Here is a 19,282-nt window from a genome sequence, read left to right on the forward strand (position 1 = left end):
TGGAAATGAGGTGAGGGTTGGGGTTGGGGGCGGCGGGTGGGGGTGGTGAGGATGAGGTAAACACTAGGTTAAAGAGACATTGAAAATATTTCCAAAGGTGCAAGCTTAGTATGAGGGACTTCCCTCACAGGAAAGACACCTGGTGTTGCACGTGTCTTTCTGTATTTCTATGAAGTTACAAAGCTGCACTCCCCCTCTCATTTGCAGCCCCACAGGTTTTGCTTTCAAATATCTGCAGGTGTATCCTCCTACACCCGTCAAATTGAGAAGTTTTTTTTTCCCCTGTGCTACACTGCTCTCCACCTGACGTACAGCAGGAACTCTGGGGCCACTGGGTCACAGCACAGCCTTTGAACTTCATGAAGGAGTCGCGGGTATTAAAGTTGCTCGTAATTTCCCTCGAAGAGAAGAGGGGGAAAGCCCCACTACCTTCCTCTGTAAACCGAATCAGGCCTGCAGACTCCGGCCGCGAAAAGCGCAGAGGCTGTAAGTGCTCCTGCTGGCCAAGTGACACAAGAGAAGCCAGATTCGGAAAGGCGCGTTCACGAACCGGAGGCGGGGCCCAGACTCAGAGGCCGACTCCCAGAACACAGAGCGGCCTCGGCCAAGGCGTGGCAGCTTTCTAGGTCCCCTTCTGAAGACTATGTACACTGGAGACACTGGAATAGCTACAAACCTCTACAGCAATGGGGACGAGACGAACATTCTAAACCACGCAGCGCAGAGTTCCCCCAGAGACACGCTGGGAAAGTGCGGAAAGGCCAAACTACGCAGCTGACCAAGGACTACAATTCCCAGCACTCACTGCAGCGTTCCCCCTAATAAGTTGCATGCCGGGAACTGTAGTTCCTCACTACCTCCATCGAAAAGCGCTCTAGGGGATTTTGGACCTCTCATGTGTCTCTTTTCTGAGAAGCACTGCCAATAAAAAGTTGACTGCGAGAAGTCGCGCTGGAATCATCTAAAGTGACCTCACGCGTGGACAGGTAAGGCGAAGAACGCGTTGCCATGGCTACCGCTTGCCCTTGTGACGCAATAAATGCGTTCTAAGATCCGGAAGTGGTTCCACGCGACCTCTCCACAAGGAGGGATAAGTTCTGCGCCGACGTTCATTGGAAGGTTTCCCTTAGAGGCGACAGCATCCCAGGCAAAGGGGCGGTCCTGCGTGAGAGGGGACCGCGGAACCATTTGATTGGAGAAAACGGGCTAGGACTGGCCAATTGGAAGGAGCCACGCTTCGGGCATTGGGCACCGGACCTGGACAGCTCTGATTGGTGGGCTGCGGTCCCCCCAGCGAGTCCCCATTGGGTGCAGGAGGTGCGTGGTGCGGCACGATTGGTGGGTTCGTGTTTCCCGTCCCCCGCCCGCGAGAAGTGGGGGTGAAAAGCCGCCGGACCTGCTTGCGGGTAGTGGGCGGATCGCACGGCTTGAGGTGTGAGGATCCGAGCTCAGTGGTGGGAGGGTGGAGGCGGCTTCTGCGAACAGAAGGGACTTGAGACTCTCACCGCCGCGCGACATGAAGGCCCTGTGGGTGCTGGGCCTCTGCTGCGTTTTGCTGACCTTCGGTGAGTGATCCTAGAGGAGCGGACACCCTCCCTCCTCAAACGCGGCCTCTTCTCGAAGGTTCTGGGGACGTTGAGCCTGGGAGAGAGTAACGGCCTGCGCTGGGACGACAGGGTGATCATCGATTTTCCTCGAAAGAGGTTCAGGGGATTTCGATTACTCTATCGTTCCTCTGAAAAGAGGAAAGGAGAACGGAGTCGTTTAAATCCCTTACATATCTCCTAGTATCCGCTCCTACAGGTCTCAACCTCCTCCTCGGTCTCGCGGCCCCCGCATTGAGATACCGCTTCCGGAAAACTTTTGTCAGATGCGGCAACCTTTGGCCATCTCAGTTTGGGGACCCCCGCCCCCAGGCTTCCGATTCCTAGCCAACGCGAGTTTCCTTTCTTAGGTGCCGGGCTGTGCAGCATGGGGCCCTGGGGCAGAGGGCCAGGGGTGTCAGCGTGTTCGACTCACTTTTTACTCGAGCTTCTTAACGTCTTCAAATCTCTTAACGTCTCTTCCCTTTCTCAGGCCCCTGGGCCCAATTTCAGTTCCTCTCTCTAGAGGTTGCACGAATCCTATTTGTATTCTGACCTGTGATATTGAAGGCCTCAGTTTTGGCATGGTCAGTTTGGAGGCCTGCGCGCAGCACGTGTGAATATAAAAGGGGCCTGGTTATCAAATCTGAACAGTTTTTGAAGGATCCCAGCGCCATCCCCTTAGAAGTGATGGCTGCCTCGGTATTTCAGAATCTATTGGGGGACTTAAGTATCTGAACTTAGATAAGAAATATGCTGACATGGGTTTACATGGATATTTAAACCAGTGGGTGCTTTCTTCTTTCCCCACCTCTCATATTTACCGACTGAATTTTGCAACCCCTACCCTTGACCTCTTTGATCATGTTTCTTCTGAGAAGTACATGAAGCAACGATGTTTAAGAGTTTTCTGACGTTAAACCTTCCTTCAGGGTCAGTCCGAGCTGAGGATGAAGTCGATGTGGATGGTACAGTGGAAGAAGATTTGGGTAAAAGTAGAGAAGGCTCCAGGACAGATGATGAAGTAGTACAGAGGTTTGTGTTCTTCTGAAACTACACACATAAGCCCTTGGGAACCCTGGAATACTGTAGCTTCTTTTGTATCTCTTCTTCAGAGGTGCAGATGATGTTTAAGCCTCCAAATTGAAATATGTAAAAAACGGAGAAGACATTAGGTGTAACAAGTGTGTGCACACATAGATCTCCTAATTTGCTTGTAAGAATGGCTGGTCAAAATGGAATGAATTCTTTTGAAAACTGTTTTTATAACTAGATTTTTGTCAGTTGAGCAGTGTTTTCATTCGGCCTCTTAGGACATTAAATTTTGGAGACTTGTGGAAGCCAGAGTTTACCAGGCAGAGGGACAGCCCCATGTGAGGGAACAGAAGGGTGACTTTGGTTTTTTAGTAGGGGGAGATTGGGTTCATTTTTCTGACAATTTTAAGCACAGAGTATTTCCAGCTTGGTGTTAAAGGTAACCTACTACTGTGGTAAAATAATAATGAGATGGTAGAGTAGTAATATTTTATTAAGGTTTCCATTTTACCCATTAACCCTTAAGAAACCACGGTGGTCTCATCACAGATTTGTATTTTTGGAGGGAACTAAGCAATGCATATTAGTTTATCAAATTTATTTCCTTAGAGAGGAAGAAGCTATTCAGTTGGATGGATTAAATGCATCCCAAATAAGAGAACTTAGAGAGAAATCAGAAAAGTTTGCCTTCCAAGCTGAAGTTAACAGAATGATGAAACTTATCATCAATTCATTGTATAAAAACAAAGAGGTAAGCAACATGATTATCATACTGTTATTTTGCTTCTGTATGCTAGCATACTTGTTTACTTTCATAGTAAATGTGCTTAGACAGTAATTCCAGGCAAGTAGTTGGTGAAGTTTAAAAACTCATTATGTGCAAGAATGGCTACTAGATACCTATTTGTGTGTGCTTTGGTGGGGGTGGAGGATGATATTTCCCCTATTTTCTTTTTCCCTTTACCCTCTAATTATGTTAATGGCCTGCAAATAGTTGTGAGTCTCAAAGGCAGTCACAAACTAAGGCTCACATATTGCAAACATATACATCACTAGGAGGAAAATAGAACATTACTGCTCTTACCAGTGCAGGTGTCCCTTATAGTTGCTTTGTGTAAAGAGCTGTACCTCCTTTTACCAAGAGAGTAAAGCCACCTCTGTACCATAAGAAGTCTAGTTCTTAAAGAGTGCTTTTTCAGAGTACAGAGGATAAATAAAGTAAGTTAGACATTAAATTTTATGTCTCATATATCTTGAGGTTAATCTAAGTGTGTGTTAAATCTGGCTTCCATTTAGATTTTCCTGAGAGAACTGATTTCAAATGCTTCTGACGCTTTAGATAAGATAAGGCTGATATCACTGACTGATGAAAATGCTCTTGCTGGAAATGAGGAATTAACAGTCAAAATTAAGGTAAGCTTAGAACAATTTTCTTTTAAAGTAGAAATAATCCTTAGAAATAGAGAATCCATATCAGTCAAGATAGGCTAGGTTATGAGGCAGTAACAATTAATTCCCAAGTGTTAGGGACTTAAATCAGTGGTCAGCAGAGGGGTCAAATTTGGCCTGGGGTCAAATCCAACCTGCTGCCTGATTTTATAAATAAAGTTTTATTGGAACATAGCCATGCCTGTTTGTGTATTATCTGTGACAGATTTTGAGAGAGACCGTATGGCCTGTAAAGCCTAAAATACTCTCTGGCCCTTTTCCATAAAAAGTTTGCCAACCCCTGGCTTAAATCATTAATCACAGGCTGCCTGTGGCCTTTGGTTTGCATCATCCTCACTCTAGGACACAGGCTGATTGAGCAGCCGCCATCTGGAGTGTAGCTGGTTGCCATGGTGCAGAGAAAGCTTGGAGGGTCTCACATCAATTAAAGGCTCCAGCCTGAAAGCCACACTCCTGACTCCTTCTTGCAACTAGTGACATGGCCTTATCCAACCGTAAGTGGAGGAAGTATGTGCCTTCTGTATTTCTGGAAGGCAGAGGGCGGGGAGTATTTAGTGAATGAACATTGATCACAGATTCCAAAGACAGAAGTCATTCAAGTTTTGAACCCTTTTATTTTCAATCAAAGATACAGGCAAAACATAAAATTTTATTTTTCTTTAATTTTTTTTTGTAAATAACTTGTTTTGTTTCGGTCTGTCTCTGCTCTTCAACTTTTAGACCAGTATCTGTCCTCTTTATGTTGATACTTGATCAAATACACTGAACTTAAAAATTATTCTCTATAAAGAAAGATGCTTGTACTTTAGATGTGCACTTTCTGAAAAGGCCATAACATACTGTATGGAGGAAAATAACTCAGTTTTGTTTTCTGTATTGGAATTGATGTGACCCAAAGCTTAGTAGTTTCTCAACCAGTATTTATTTTTTCGTATTTACTTTACATACCGTGAGTATTAAGCATAACTATCTTGTTCTTATCTTGGTTTTAGTGTGACAAGGAGAAGAACCTGCTCCATGTCACAGACACTGGTGTAGGAATGACCCGGGAAGAGTTGGTTAAGAACCTTGGTACCATAGCCAAATCTGGGACAAGCGAGTTTTTAAACAAAATGACTGAGGCACAAGAAGATGGCCAGTCAACTTCGGAATTGATCGGCCAGTTTGGTGTCGGTTTCTATTCTGCCTTCCTTGTAGCAGATAAGGTTATTGTCACATCGAAACACAACAACGACACCCAGCACATCTGGGAGTCCGACTCCAATGAATTTTCTGTAATTGCTGACCCCAGAGGAAACACTCTAGGACGGGGAACGACAATTACGTGAGTATTACTTATTCCTAATCAGAATGATTCCTAATGAAAATTAATAGTTGTAGTGAGAATCTTGACTCTCCAGTTCTGATTCTGAGCGAACTGCTTATCCTGGGCCTTAATTTCTTTGCCTGTAAAATGAGGAAATTGAACAGTTCTCATTACCTGAAGAAATATTCAGAGGACCAGACCCAGAATTATGATGACTGCTATCCAGGGAGGGCGTAAAGTAGGAAGGGTTGGCTCTTCCAGGGAGAGGGCAAATTGAAGGCCTCACACAGAGGTTGCTTGGTCCAGGTTTTCCAGGTAAGCAAGACTTAGAAACGTAGTGTCAGTCTGTGAAGTATCATGGATAAAGGCATGGAGGCACAGCATGTTTACAGGGTGAAAGGAATTCCTTTCAGATGGTGGCAGTTACTGCCAGAATTTTTAATTAACTTTTCTAAGATTTTCTGAAGGTGGTGTGGAGCATGGCAGGACTGGATAAGAAGAGACTGGGTAACTGTTGAATAGAATCAAGATAGTAACCAGAGTTGGGGGCAGCTTGGAGAGATCAGGTACAGATAAAAGGACTCAAAGTTATGAAAGTTCTTTGGAAGAAAATGTCTTATTGAAGGATAGTTATAAGTTACTGAATTTGAAATGGAATTTGTTTTAAGCCAGTAACTTGTTGGTGTAGATAGGTGGATCTTCGGCCCAGTATCTCCTGGTGCTTATAGCACCGTGAAGTGTGAAGTGGACAGGGCGACAGGGCGGCTTTCTGCCTCTCCACGGCCACCCCCCCCCCCATCTTAGAGATGAGGAAATTCTAATTTAGAAGTCAGTTTCCCAGTTCTGCCAAGTGAAAATGTGCCTACAGCCTCAATATTTTTCTTAATTTTGTTTAAAATTTTCTCAACATTAAGGATTTTTAAATATTCAAGTAGAAAACAAGCATATATATCATTTTGACCAATTTTCATCTCAGAAGACATTTCTTGCCTACATTGTCACAGATGTTCCTTTAATGAAAACTAATTAGATAACTGCATTTTAGTACTTTCACTAATTTACTGTTCCAAATTTACCTTTCTCTACCTTTGTTGTTAACATTCACATCTCCTGACCTCTTTAGCAGGCATCGGTAATAGTTATACCCTAGTGCCCTCTGTGTTAGGTGGTAGAAGAATACAGGTAAATCACACCTTAACTAAAAAGAGAAAACAATGTCCCAGGAGGTGCTGATGTCTTAGGTTGCTAAGAGACAGGTGAGGTATCTAGATGTAAGCTCCATGAGAGCAGACACTTTGTTGACTACTCCATTCCTGTAGCCTAACGCTTGACTGGCAGATGTTTGTGTGAATGAGTAAGGGTCATCAGGATGGTTTAATGCAGTAGCGTGGATCCCTCAATGAAACCGTACAACAGGTTCTCCTTTCTTTGGGCAAAATTGCATTTTTTCTCCAACCCCTTTTTGGCCACCATTCACTCACCAGATAGTCATTTGCGTGCCTCTTACCTGCTAGGGTTTAGGCAGTGGAGAATAAGACAGGTGCTGTCCCTGCTTTCACATGGCTCATTCTACTAAGGAAGAAAAACATGAAATAATTGCAGAGTGGCAAATGCCAGAAAGAAAGCTAGGGGCCACTTCCCTTGTTAGGTCTTTCTGAAATGGTGATAAGTTAGGTTCAGATATTCTAGGCAGCCAGCATGGCATGTTGGAAGTTCCAGAGGCAAGAGGCCCATTTGAGAAACTGCAAGTCTGGAGTGGCTAAAGGGAAAAGCAGCGGGAAGGCAAGGAAATGACACGGTCCAGATCTTGCCCTACATACATAAGACTTCATCTTATATTTGTCCAATAAAGTAGAAGCCATCAGGCAATTTAGTTTCCTACCTGCTTCTTCTATTTGTACTCCTAAATTAGCCACCACTGTACCCATCTGAGAGATTTTTGTGAGGATTAAGTGAGATGATGAAATTAGCATCCTGTAAGTGCTATGTGATAAAATTGCTTCTGTTCCTCCTAATACCATGAGGGAGTGTTCACAATTCTCTCTACAGCTAGTCTCTGTTTCTCATCTGTTGTCTTTCATGCTGTCTCCTCAGAGACTAAGCATAAATTAATTCCTACCGCATCTTTTAAAGTCAGCCTTTCCCGAGTACCTTCCTCTTTCCCATCGAAGTGTAATGTGTTGGAGTCAGTCTGGGAGGAGAGGCAGGTATGCCATGCCTGCTTCTAAGCTGTCAGGCACACACTCATTTTCTCTCCCCTCTACAGTTGAGCCTCTCAAAAAAGCACACTTGCCTTTGCTGTTACTTCACCTTCTGTTCACACCTTAGCCCACTGTATTTTGACTTTATCTACCACCTTTCCATGAAATAAGTTACCAGTAATCCTAGTTGCTAAATCCAGTGGATTCAGATTTATTTTAATTGGCATTGCTCCCAGCAATAGATTCTCCTTTTTTCATAGTTTTCCTTTTGTGTTTTCTACAGTTTGCTTTCTACTGCTCACTCCTTAAAACAATCCACTCAGTACCTAGCTTCTGTGACCCTGCATATCTTTTTTTAATTTTCTTTGCCTATTTCTTAAATATTGATGTTTTCTTTCTTCAGAAGTTGAGTTTCAGCCCTTTCTCTTTATCATGTGTTCCTTGTACAGTCTTAACCATGGTCATGGATTCAGGTTCCAGCTCCTCCTCAGGGTTCTCTAATCTATATTCTTAGTCTAGACCAGGAGTCAGCACACTTTTTCTTAAAGGGCCAGCTAGTAAATGGTTTAAGCTTGTAGATCTGTCAGATGTCACAACTCCTAATCTACCTTGAAAGCAGCTGTAAACAATATATGATGAGGTTGTATCCCAATAAAATTTCTTATGGGTGCTAGCCAGAGTTTGCCAACCCCTGGTCTAGATCTCTGCTGGGCTCTGTGCTCATGTGTCTAATTGCCTCTTAAACACCTCTAAGATGTCTAACCATCAGCTTCAATTTGCATCCAAAACTGATACAACTCTCCACCAAATCCACCAACCCTGGACCACTAATATGTATGCACCAAGACCAGCGATTTAGTCACCTCAGTAGGCTGTGTCATCATGTACTATCTACTCGTTGGCAAGTGCTGTTGAACTATAAGCTTTTTGAGGCAGGGAGGGAACCATGGATACAACATTCCCCATATTTACTGGGAGCAAAAACATCAAGATATGGGCTATGTTGTGATTTTGGTATTGTAGTTATCTAAGCCAGTGCTGTCCAGGAGAACTCACTCTGGTAGAAATGTCCTACTGCTGCTCTGTCCAGTCTGGCAGCCACTAGCCACATGTGACTGTCGACTTGGAATGTGACAGTGCAACCAAAGAACTGACTTTGACTTTTATCTGAAGTCACAAGTGACTAGTGACTGCTGTTTTGGATAATGTGGATATAAACAATAGTTCAGATTAATTTTCTATCTATTTTTAAGGTACTTTTTTTTAGGGGTTAGCTGTCTACAATAATCATTTGATTTCTAGAGTAGGTATCAGAGTACATATGATTCCACTTTTCTCCACAATATTTTAGTGATTTCCCACCTTGAACTATCTTAAGATTTCAATTCTTCAAATGAAAAAAAAAAAAACCCAACACATTCAGATTGTTGGGAACATTTTCATTTTCTACTTGGAACTAAAGTTACTTTCCCCTTGAAGTGCAAGGAAGATTCTTCCTTTCACCATACTCATATTTGGTATATTTAGCTCACAAACCTTTACTGGTAATGAGTTCTTCATATGAAAAATGGGGACATTGTGGGTTATATACAGAACTGCTATTAGTGTCATGTAGGTATTTAGACAAATTTACAATCAGATCTTTTAAACCATGTCTCTCTAAACGTCTTATTTTCCTTACAGCCTTGTTTTAAAAGAAGAAGCATCTGATTACCTTGAATTGGATACAATTAAAAATCTCGTGAAAAAATATTCACAGTTCATAAACTTTCCTATTTATGTATGGAGCAGCAAGGTAAAACTATATGAATAAAATAAATATTACTTTGGCATATACTTAAGTACTTAACACTCAAAGAATCAAGGTTAAATGTGGTTCTTTCAGTACAGGATACTCTCAGGGTTTTCTTACTGAGGACCAACTTTTTGAGCTGTAATTTTGTTTCATATTCTGTAGATGAAATCAGCATTATTAAATGAATTTAACCATAATTCTACTTTAATAGACTGAAACTGTTGAGGAACCCATGGAAGAAGAAGAAGCAGCAAAGGAAGAAAAAGAAGAATCAGATGATGAAGCTGCAGTAGAAGAAGAAGAAGAAGAAAAGAAACCGAAAACTAAAAAAGTAAGTCTGGTTCATTTTCCTACTTAAAATATTATTTAGGATTTGTTAGAGAAAACAGAAAACCCAAGTATGCATCGAGTTTTCGAGGTAAGCTTCAGTCCATAGCGGTCTTTTTTTAAGTAGTGAGTCCGTAGGCCCAACTTTTTAAAACGAAGGACTCTGTGCGTGTGTGTGTGTGTTTTCTCTCTAAAGTTTTAAGTAGCAAATGCAGGTCGTTTTTATGAACAGTTTTCTGACTTCTATATATTACCCAGGACTGGTAGCTTATGATATGTTTTGAATTTTAAAATCTTAAAAAGCTTTTTTGCATTTTCTTTTGTCATATAAGTATTAATATAAAATTAGTTCTCTGGCCTGCTCAGGTAGCAGAGAAGATAGAAGGAATGGTGGTGGGTTTTGAGGATTATTTATTATAAGATGTTGGATTTCTGTAAGTCATGAAATAGGAATATATAATATGTGTATCCTTCTAACGTCAGCAGGTATTTTCAAGAAATAACATTTTAGCTAGTTAAAAAATAACTTGAAAAAACCTTAATTGGATTTTTATCCATTATAATGATGACCATTTGCCTTTATTGTATTAAATATCAGTCTTAAGTGTTGCGAGAGATACTATTTTGAAAATTTTTGATCCAATTGGCAGGAATCATACTATAATAGAAGTTCCGTTTGGCACTTCATATATTAATTTATTTTGAAATATTCTAAAGCTATGGTTACCACTAGTATAAGTATTGATACCACCAGTATAACTGCTAGGAAAGACTAAATAAATACTGTAACTTCAGGTTGAAAAAACTGTCTGGGACTGGGAACTTATGAATGATATCAAACCAATATGGCAGAGACCATCAAAAGAAGTAGAAGATGATGAATACAAAGCTTTCTACAAATCATTTTCAAAGGTAAATATTACTTTAGAATAATATGACCATGAAACATTATTAAGTCAAATATGTTTAAAAAGTTTTATAACTATTTCAACACAACTGGTTTTCTTTTTAACCCTGTATATTTTATAGTATGGATAAAAAAATTTTGTTCTGAGAAGGAATCTGTAGGCTTCACCAGATCGCATAGGGGTCTGTGCTACAAAAAAAGATTAAGAATTACCTACATAGGTAGATGCTTGATTTCCACTACAGGACCTGTAGGACATAAAGTTATTATTATGAATGATGATTATTCTTTATTATAATAGCCAGGTTATTGAGTGGCTTTTAACATAAACTTAAAGAGCTTGTTTACAACATCAAACGTCTATTTTGAGGTCATATGCTTAGGAATAATTACTTAATCTGTTTCCTTGCCTGGTTTTTTTTCCTTCTTTTACTGCTCTCTTGTAACTCTTAGGATCCAAAACTAGCATTGACTAAATTGTTTGAAGTTAATATTTTCCCAAACAGCATTTTGTACAAAGTAGAACAGTTTAATGGACATAGCATGGCTAAATGAAACTTAATATTCTTTGATTGTATGTTCTTTACTCTTTATTCCATATGTTGATTTGTTACTTAACCACTTTTATTTTCCTTACATGAACATCCAGCCATCTTTTAAGCTTTACCTCTAAAAACTTTCCCTTAGTTCTGTCTCTACTTTTATACATATGAACTCTGAAGTCCTAATGTATATAAAAGGTACTTTCATCTAGGGCAGCTATATTAGAAATATAGTGAGAACAATGTATAATTTTAAGTCTTTTTGAAGCCACTTTTTTTTTTAAAGTTCAAACAGGTGAAGGTTAGCTTTTAATAATGTTTTATTTAACCCAGCATACCCAATAGTATTGTTTCCACATGTAACCAGTATAAAAAATTAATAGAGTTGTTTTCTTTTTGTTTTTATTATTTGGTTGGGTGTTTGTTTTTGTACTGTGTCTTCAGAGTCTGGTGTGTATTTTACATTCACAAGCACATTTCAGGTGGACTAGCTACATCTCACGTGCTCAGGAGCCACATGTGGATACAGTAATGGCTATTGCAGAAATTTCTGTTCTTATGCTTTGTAGCTGTTTACTTAACATACCTCTTTTTATCAGCTGCTGCAGTCCAAATTTCATGGAAGAAGTCTGTTCCTGAGTACTTTTTCGGTTGAACAATACACTCGGGGGGTGTTGTATATTATTTTGTCATTTGGACAGGATGGTGGTTTTTCTGTCTTGCTCTCTCACATGTGTGGAACCTAGAATCATCCATTCTTCCTCAAGTTTAGGAAGTAGAATAATATTATTGACAGTCATCATCAAAACAACCATGGTCAGTCAGTTAGAACAGTCAGAAGTGCAACCAGTCATTCTACCCCACTCCCCCTTTTTGGTAAGGCAGCTTTTTTGTTAGTTAAATGTTAAACTGAATGTGTACCAAGGGATAAATTGCTTAGCCTTTGCATTGCCTTCCTCCTGTGTCTTGTTAATGACTAAGATAACAACTTTCTAGGAAAGTGATGACCCCATGGCATATATCCACTTTACTGCTGAAGGAGAAGTTACCTTCAAATCAATTTTATTCGTACCTACATCAGCTCCACGTGGTCTGTTTGATGAATATGGATCCAAGAAGAGCGATTACATTAAGGTGAGTTTTTAAATAATATAAATTGAGTTTAAAATTTGAAAGTAAAATTTCTAGAAAGTAACCTTTTCTTTTTTGGTCTCCTAGCTATATGTGCGCCGAGTGTTCATCACAGACGACTTCCATGATATGATGCCCAAGTACCTTAATTTTGTCAAGGGTGTTGTAAGTATCTGGAGATTATTGGTTGGGGGGGGGGTCTGGAAGGGATCTTTTGATTTATTTGATTGGTTAGTTTTGTTTTTCCCTAGTTTCTATTGCTCACTGAACTGTCTTTTGCCATCTGAAGGTGGACTCAGATGATCTCCCCTTGAATGTTTCCCGTGAGACTCTTCAGCAACATAAACTGCTTAAGGTGAGTCTGGGAAGAGACTGGCCACTTTGCTTTTTGATTGGGCTTCAGAGGACAGGCTGCATTAGTGGAGTCACCAGGTTTTGAGACTAGTCCTTGGCTCTTCTAATGAAGAACTTAATTTTACTCTGGAATGATCAAATCCTTAGAATCTGATTCTTTTTACAACATTTTATAATAAAAATTTTTGAACATACAGAAAAGTTGAAAGAATTTGTGTGGTGAAAACCCATATACCCACTACCTGGTCTAAAGTTAGAAGATAAACATTAAAGCAATCTTGTGACTGTTTCCACTGACAACTTAAGTTTCTGCTCAGTCTCATACAGGAATGCTCACTGTTCCTACCCCTTAGTAAATGCCAACGTTGTTGTATCTTTCACTACTGCTCCCCTGCTACCTTACATATTGTAGGTTCTCAAAAGTTTGAGATAAAGTTCTCTAATCAGTTATTCTTTAATTTTGTTAGGTGATTAGAAAGAAGCTTGTCCGTAAAACTCTAGACATGATCAAGAAGATTGCTGATGAGAAATACAATGATACTTTTTGGAAAGAATTTGGTACAAACATCAAGCTTGGTGTGATTGAAGACCACTCAAATCGGACACGTCTTGCTAAACTTCTCAGATTCCAGTCTTCTCATCATCCAAGTGATATTACTAGTCTAGACCAATACGTGGAAAGAATGAAGGAGAAGCAGGACAAAATCTACTTCATGGCTGGGTCCAGCAGAAAAGAGGTGAGGTGAACTTGACCTAGTTCTGGTATGCAGCTGGGGATTTATAGCCAGCTCTTGAGGGAAAAAAAGGAAAACTTAATTGTAATTATAAGCTGAAGTAGTTGAGGCCTAGTCAGTCACTGGCAGGAAAAAAGTCATTTGTATTCTCTGCACCTCTTAATTCTCCACTTGTAAGATGGGGTTGCTAGTGTACACACACACCCCCACACCCACACCCCTACTAGGAAGAACAGGTATACCAAGGCCGGCTTGGAAATTTTTGTACTTCTCTTAATTTTATAGGCTGAATCTTCTCCATTTGTTGAGCGACTTCTGAAAAAGGGCTATGAAGTGATCTATCTCACAGAACCTGTGGACGAATACTGCATTCAGGCTCTTCCTGAGTTTGATGGGAAGAGGTTCCAGAATGTTGCCAAGGAAGGAGTGAAGTTTGATGAAAGTGAGAAAAGTAAGGAGAGTCGTGAAGCAATTGAGAAAGAATTTGAGCCTCTGCTCAGTTGGATGAAAGATAAAGCCCTCAAGGACAAGGTACTCCAGAAATTAGAAGTAGTGAACATTTTAGCAGCTACATTTTAAAAAATTGTTTGTCAGCAAATTAAGCTTTACAACTGGTTACTTTTGTAACCATTAAAAGCTGTACAGAATAACACTTAATGTTGTGGTTAAATTATTGGGAGGACAAACTTCAAGTTTACGAACTACAATGAATTAAAAGGATAGTAGCGATTATTCTGTAGGTGGGTATTATTTTTGAAAGTTTTCTTTGACTTAATATTGCTTTTGTAATAGTTTAAATTTTTACAGGTTAAATTCAAGTTTTATGTTTTTAAAAGTTGATGTTTATTTTTTTCTGACTGAAAAAATCAGATTATTAAATGACAGTTTCCTAGAAATCTGAATGAGAGGTACTTTTATGATCTGCCTGTTTATGCTCTTAAGTGAGGAGTCTTTAAGGAGTTGACGTGCAATTACTTACTGGCCTTAACTATTGATATTTATATATACCTAACTTTTGCTTTCTTATTCTAAGATTGAAAAGGCTGTGGTATCTCAGCGCCTGACAGAGTCTCCTTGTGCTCTTGTCGCCAGCCAGTACGGGTGGTCTGGCAACATGGAGAGAATCATGAAAGCTCAAGCATACCAAACGGGCAAGGACATCTCTACAAAGTAAGCACCCTGGCGAAAGTCCCTGCCAGCATGGTAGCTCTTGTCCAGCCTCCTTTACATAATGCCAGCTTCTGTACAAAGAACTGATGCGGTTCAAGTGTCTACCACTGCCTACTACTGTTTACAAAGGGATTCCTCCTACGTTAGATTGCTAAAGAAAAGGTCTTGGACTTGGGATTTATTTTATAGTAGTTTATATACAGATGGAAATTTTCTTAATCTGTTACACATATTGTCTTTAAGTATTAGATTGTATGCTTGCCTTGGTATCTGGACTTCTTTTACATTTTTAGATAATGGTTACAGATGAAGGTAATGACAATTATATTTCTCAAATGAGTTAAATACTTTTTAACTACCTCTCCCAACGCCAACCTGTATGCTCCATGAAGTAAAGGGTAAAGGATGCTCAAGTTAACAAGTATTTGAACTTGAGGGCTAAGTACTAGAGGTACACTAGGTCTTCAGTACCCTTTATTTAAAAAATAAATATATATATATTTCAAGTTTATATTTTAATATAACAGCAATGGCTTTGAAAATGACTTCTTTGTTGCTTTTATTCTCTTCTACCTGGAATATCTCCGTACAGCTACCTAATCATCATACTTTTTTTTCCCCCAGGCCTAGCTTAAGAGTTCTTCTCATAATTGTAGTTTCTATCACCACAATCCCAAAACTCCATTTAAAAATACATCTGTAATATACTTCATAATGAACATGACTCATCAGTGTGTAATATTTATAAAATAAAATGCTGAAATGCTGTCTTACATGTCTTGTCCCCTGACTAGATGATAATGTCAGGTGGAAAACGGGTTTCTGCTTATATCCCACTGTGACACTATAGTGGCCATTTAAGTAATGTCCATATATTTCAGTCATTTATTAATAGAAAGGTACCTTCTAAACATCTGAGCACCTACTGTGTGTGTATACTGGTGCTCTAAAGTAGACGTCGCTGCTGTCCTTTGTGACATTCAGACTAGTCAGGATGGTCATAATCCTCTAAGCCCTGCATGTATAGCAGGTCTATCAAGATAATAGGGAGAGCTGGTCCTCCTCTCTGTCCTTGGCATGTAGCTGTAGGAGGGAGAACAGTCACAACTGACGGTAGAATGCTAAAGATGAGGAAGGTATACTCAGAATGCATTGGGAACTGAGCTCAGAGGAAAGAAGCAATTTTTCTCAGAACCATATAGGTTAAGGCAGCACAAAGAAGGTGTGATTTGAGCAGCACCCAGAGGCTGCCTAGAAGTTGCAGAACTATGGGAGACACAGCTGCAGTTAAGATAGTGAACACATTTAGAGGGATAAACAAGACATTAACTCAGTTCATCCACTCAACAAAGGCCCTGGGATTCATTAGTAAATAAAAGATTTCTCTTTATTATCCTCTTTCATCTAACCATGCACATTTCCCTTTAAAAGCGAAAGCCTGATGTAACAATATATAATCATGTCTTAATTTTTCGAAGAATTGTTCTCTGTAATTATGAAAGTTAGTAACAATATGGGAAATGTATGGACCTTAAAATTTGGTATATTTGTTAATGTTCATTTTTACTTCTTAACAGTTATTATGCCAGCCAGAAGAAAACATTTGAAATTAACCCCAGACATCCACTGATCAGAGACATGCTTCGACGAGTTAAGGTGAGCACTGTCACAGCCATACTCCTTTGTCTTTTAATTTGAACACTTTGGACCCTTTAATATTAATCAAGTGTGACATCTTCCATTTCAGGAAGATGAAGATGATAAAACAGTTTCGGATCTTGCTGTAGTTTTGTTTGAAACAGCAACACTGCGGTCAGGATACCTTTTACCAGACACTAAAGCGTATGGAGATAGAATAGAAAGAATGCTTCGTCTCAGCTTAAACATTGATCCTGATGCAAAGGTTTGAAATAATTTATTGAATGTTTGAATCCCCAGTGTCACACACTATGCTAGAAATTGAGAAATTCCCTTTTACTTCCTTTTTTTCGGTCTGTCTCCCTTTGTTAGCTTGACTGCTAACTCTAATTAGAGGATTTACTCTGCAGCTCTGGATAAACAGGAGTGAAGTTAAATACGATCTTACACATTTAAGTGAGCAAAGTGAAAATAGATCCAAAGCATCTGATGCGTTAATGGGCTCGTAAATGTTGCCCTTAGGTGGAAGAAGAACCCGAAGAAGAACCTGAAGAAACAGCAGAGGACACCACAGAAGACACAGAGCAAGATGACGAGGAAGAAGTGGATGCAGGAATGGATGAAGAAGAACGAGAAACAGCAGAGGTAGAGCAAACCACCAATGGGACTTGCATTTTTAGTTCCTGCAAATTTAAGACTGTTACTGAAGTCAGATTTACAGAAATCTGCCAAGAGATAGGCATATGATATCAAATTCAAAAGCTGGAGCAAATCACTTTTTTCTTTAAATTGTGTTTTATTCCTAGTTTAGCCATCCATTCTTGAGATGCTTTTAAACAGATGTTCCTTAGCTCATGGTGCTTCCATGTTCTTTGTGCTTCTGCCCTAACTATAAGTACGTTAGAGGATATTTTAAGTTTTTGATTGTTTGTGTTCAGGCGCTACTGGTCTTGGTGGGTTCTAAGTTATTTTGCAGATTAGCAAAGTGAGGTTCTAGCCTACAGCTCAAGTAATGGAACCGGGCTGAGCCCATTTCAGTTGTTTTTTCCATACATGAACCTTCTGTGAGCTAAGGTTTACTGTGCTAGTTTTTAATGTCTTCTGATTTTTCTGTTTTCACAGAAATCTACAGCTGAAAAAGATGAACTGTAAATTATACTGTCACCATTTGGATCCCGTGTGGAGAAGGAATGTGAAATTTAAGTCATTTCTTTTGGGAGAGACTTGTTTTGGATGCTCCCTGCCAGCCCCCTTCTCCCCTGCACTGTAAAACGTTGGGATTGTGGGTCACAGGAAGACGTGGGTTTTTTTAGTTGAATTTTTTTTAACATTCCTCATGAATGTAAATTTGTACTATTTAACTGACTATTCTTGGTGTAAAATCTTGTCATGTGTATAAAAATAAAAAAGATCCCAAATACTCAGTGTCTTGCCTATCTTCATTATTCATTTTAGAACTACCTGATAATTTTTTTCTTCCAGTTTTGTTGTAATAATTGACCTTCAGCACTGTTCAAGGTGTAAAGCATAATGACTTGACTTGCATACATCATGAAATGATTACCACAATAAGTAGTGAACATCTGCCATCTCATATAGACATAAAATAAAAGAAAATATATATATGTATGTTTTTTTAAATCATGTGTCTTGGATATTCCTCCTTACAAAAGAAATTCATACTTAAAAATGGTTTGTTTTTGTTTTTTAGTTATTTTTAAAAATCACCCATAGAAGGAAGAGATACTCTTCCTTACATGAGAATTTCAAATAGTACCTATAGATGCTTCCCCTTCTAGGAGGTGGAACTTAATCCTCCTTTCCTTTTTGAATGTAGGCTGGATTTGATGACTGTCTAGAAGGGGAAAACAGTGGCTATAGCAGAGAAATCTGGCAGATGCTACCTTAATAACCAAGTGATCAAGGTTAGTATTACCAGTGATGTTACGTACCCCCTGATGTGATGAGGAGGGTACTTCACCCTGGTGTTCTTTTTAAAAAACTCATAACCTCAACCTAGAGTATGTGAAGAGTACTCTTCAAGTTTTTCAAGGTCAAAACCAAAGAGAGTCCCAGACTGGAGGAGACTGGAGACACAGCAACTAATTGCAATGCTGGTAACCTGGGTTAAAGCTTGTGAAATCCATTCTGAGGTATAGCTCACTGGTTTCTTAGCTCTGGCATATGTAATGTGGTCAAGTAAGATGACAGCGTTTATGGGATCAGGGATACAGGAATTCTGCTGACTTTGCAGTTTCCCTGTAAGTCTAAATTTATTGCAAAATCAAAAGGCTATCTTAAAAGTCAGCTATAATCCTACCACAGATAAAACTATAGATACTAAGTGAGGATCCTCATTGAGCTGTTGTTTACTTTGTTTTGAAATGTGTTATTTATGGGAGAAACAGTTTCTCTAATTTCACTAATAGCCATCTGAAATGGGGTTTCTGCGTTTTTTTTTAAATGGCTAGGGAGAGAAAATCTTAGTTGCATATTCAAAGGTCATGGTATGTAATAAAGTTCTATGGAACCTAATTTTAAGTACTATAGAGTTGTCGGGCACTTCAAAATTTTCTTGATAATTTAGGACCCTTTCTGGGCATCTCATAATTTTTGTTCACTATGTACTTCCTATCCCTCCCCACCAAACTCTAGGATTAGGTTGTAATAATCCCTTTGAAACTTCTAGATATCTACCCTACTTGACTGTGTGTCTTTTTAACAATCTGTGCTGCTGCTTTTCCCTTTTAAGAGAATGGGAGCTCATTCATAGAGAAACATGCTATTAATTAAGGTACAGTTTCCTTTCGTGATCCAGTGTTATTAGTTATTAACTAGCTATTGTAGCATTTGTTTCCAATTTTTTGGCCACTGTAAATGACTACTTTTAATGAAAATTGTTACTATATAAAAGTTAAAGCTATTGGGTTGCATTAAACTTGTGACATCCATCTAAAACTTTTGCTGCTCAGAATCTTCCAGTTACAAATTCTAAATTTCCACTGTTACCATGAGGGAGCATAAAAAGCATCATACTCCCTCAGGTTGTGGTCAAAACAAGCAGCTATTCCACACACACCTTACACCGTCACTGTTTAACCGGTCTGATT

At 39.4% G+C, this 19,282-nt stretch overlaps 1 protein-coding gene across 1 annotated transcript; it reads left to right on the forward strand.

Moving 5' to 3' along the window:
- The first annotated feature begins 1,351 nt into the window (after positions 1-1,351).
- On the forward strand, positions 1,352-17,592 carry HSP90B1 (heat shock protein 90 beta family member 1). Its single transcript, XM_010990028.3, has 18 exons — positions 1,352-1,565; positions 2,516-2,618; positions 3,228-3,369; positions 3,915-4,031; positions 5,060-5,391; positions 9,258-9,369; positions 9,581-9,700; positions 10,492-10,608; positions 12,142-12,279; positions 12,364-12,441; positions 12,566-12,631; positions 13,098-13,367; positions 13,650-13,895; positions 14,398-14,534; positions 16,112-16,190; positions 16,282-16,437; positions 16,695-16,817; positions 17,295-17,592. Exons 1-18 carry the CDS (start codon positions 1,517-1,519, stop codon positions 17,322-17,324), a joined length of 2,415 nt encoding a protein of 804 aa, XP_010988330.1. The 5' UTR covers positions 1,352-1,516; the 3' UTR covers positions 17,325-17,592.
- Positions 17,593-19,282: the final 1,690 nt, after the last annotated feature.

This window comes from Camelus dromedarius, chromosome 11, assembly GCF_036321535.1.
Source record: "Camelus dromedarius isolate mCamDro1 chromosome 11, mCamDro1.pat, whole genome shotgun sequence".
NCBI lineage: Eukaryota > Metazoa > Chordata > Mammalia > Artiodactyla > Camelidae > Camelus > Camelus dromedarius.

What these genes read in the sequence shown, in the direction of transcription:
- HSP90B1 (XM_010990028.3), top strand. Translation starts at nt 1,517, where the DNA reads ATGAAGGCCCTGTGGGTGCTGGGCCTCTGCTGCGTTTTGCTGACCTTC. An exon ending in GATGATGAAGTAGTACAGAG is followed by an intron (nt 2,619 to 3,227) that starts GTTTGTGTTCTT and finishes TTATTTCCTTAG; the next exon opens with AGAGGAAGAAGCTATTCAGT. An exon ending in ACATTGATCCTGATGCAAAG is followed by an intron (nt 16,438 to 16,694) that starts GTTTGAAATAAT and finishes TGTTGCCCTTAG; the next exon opens with GTGGAAGAAGAACCCGAAGA.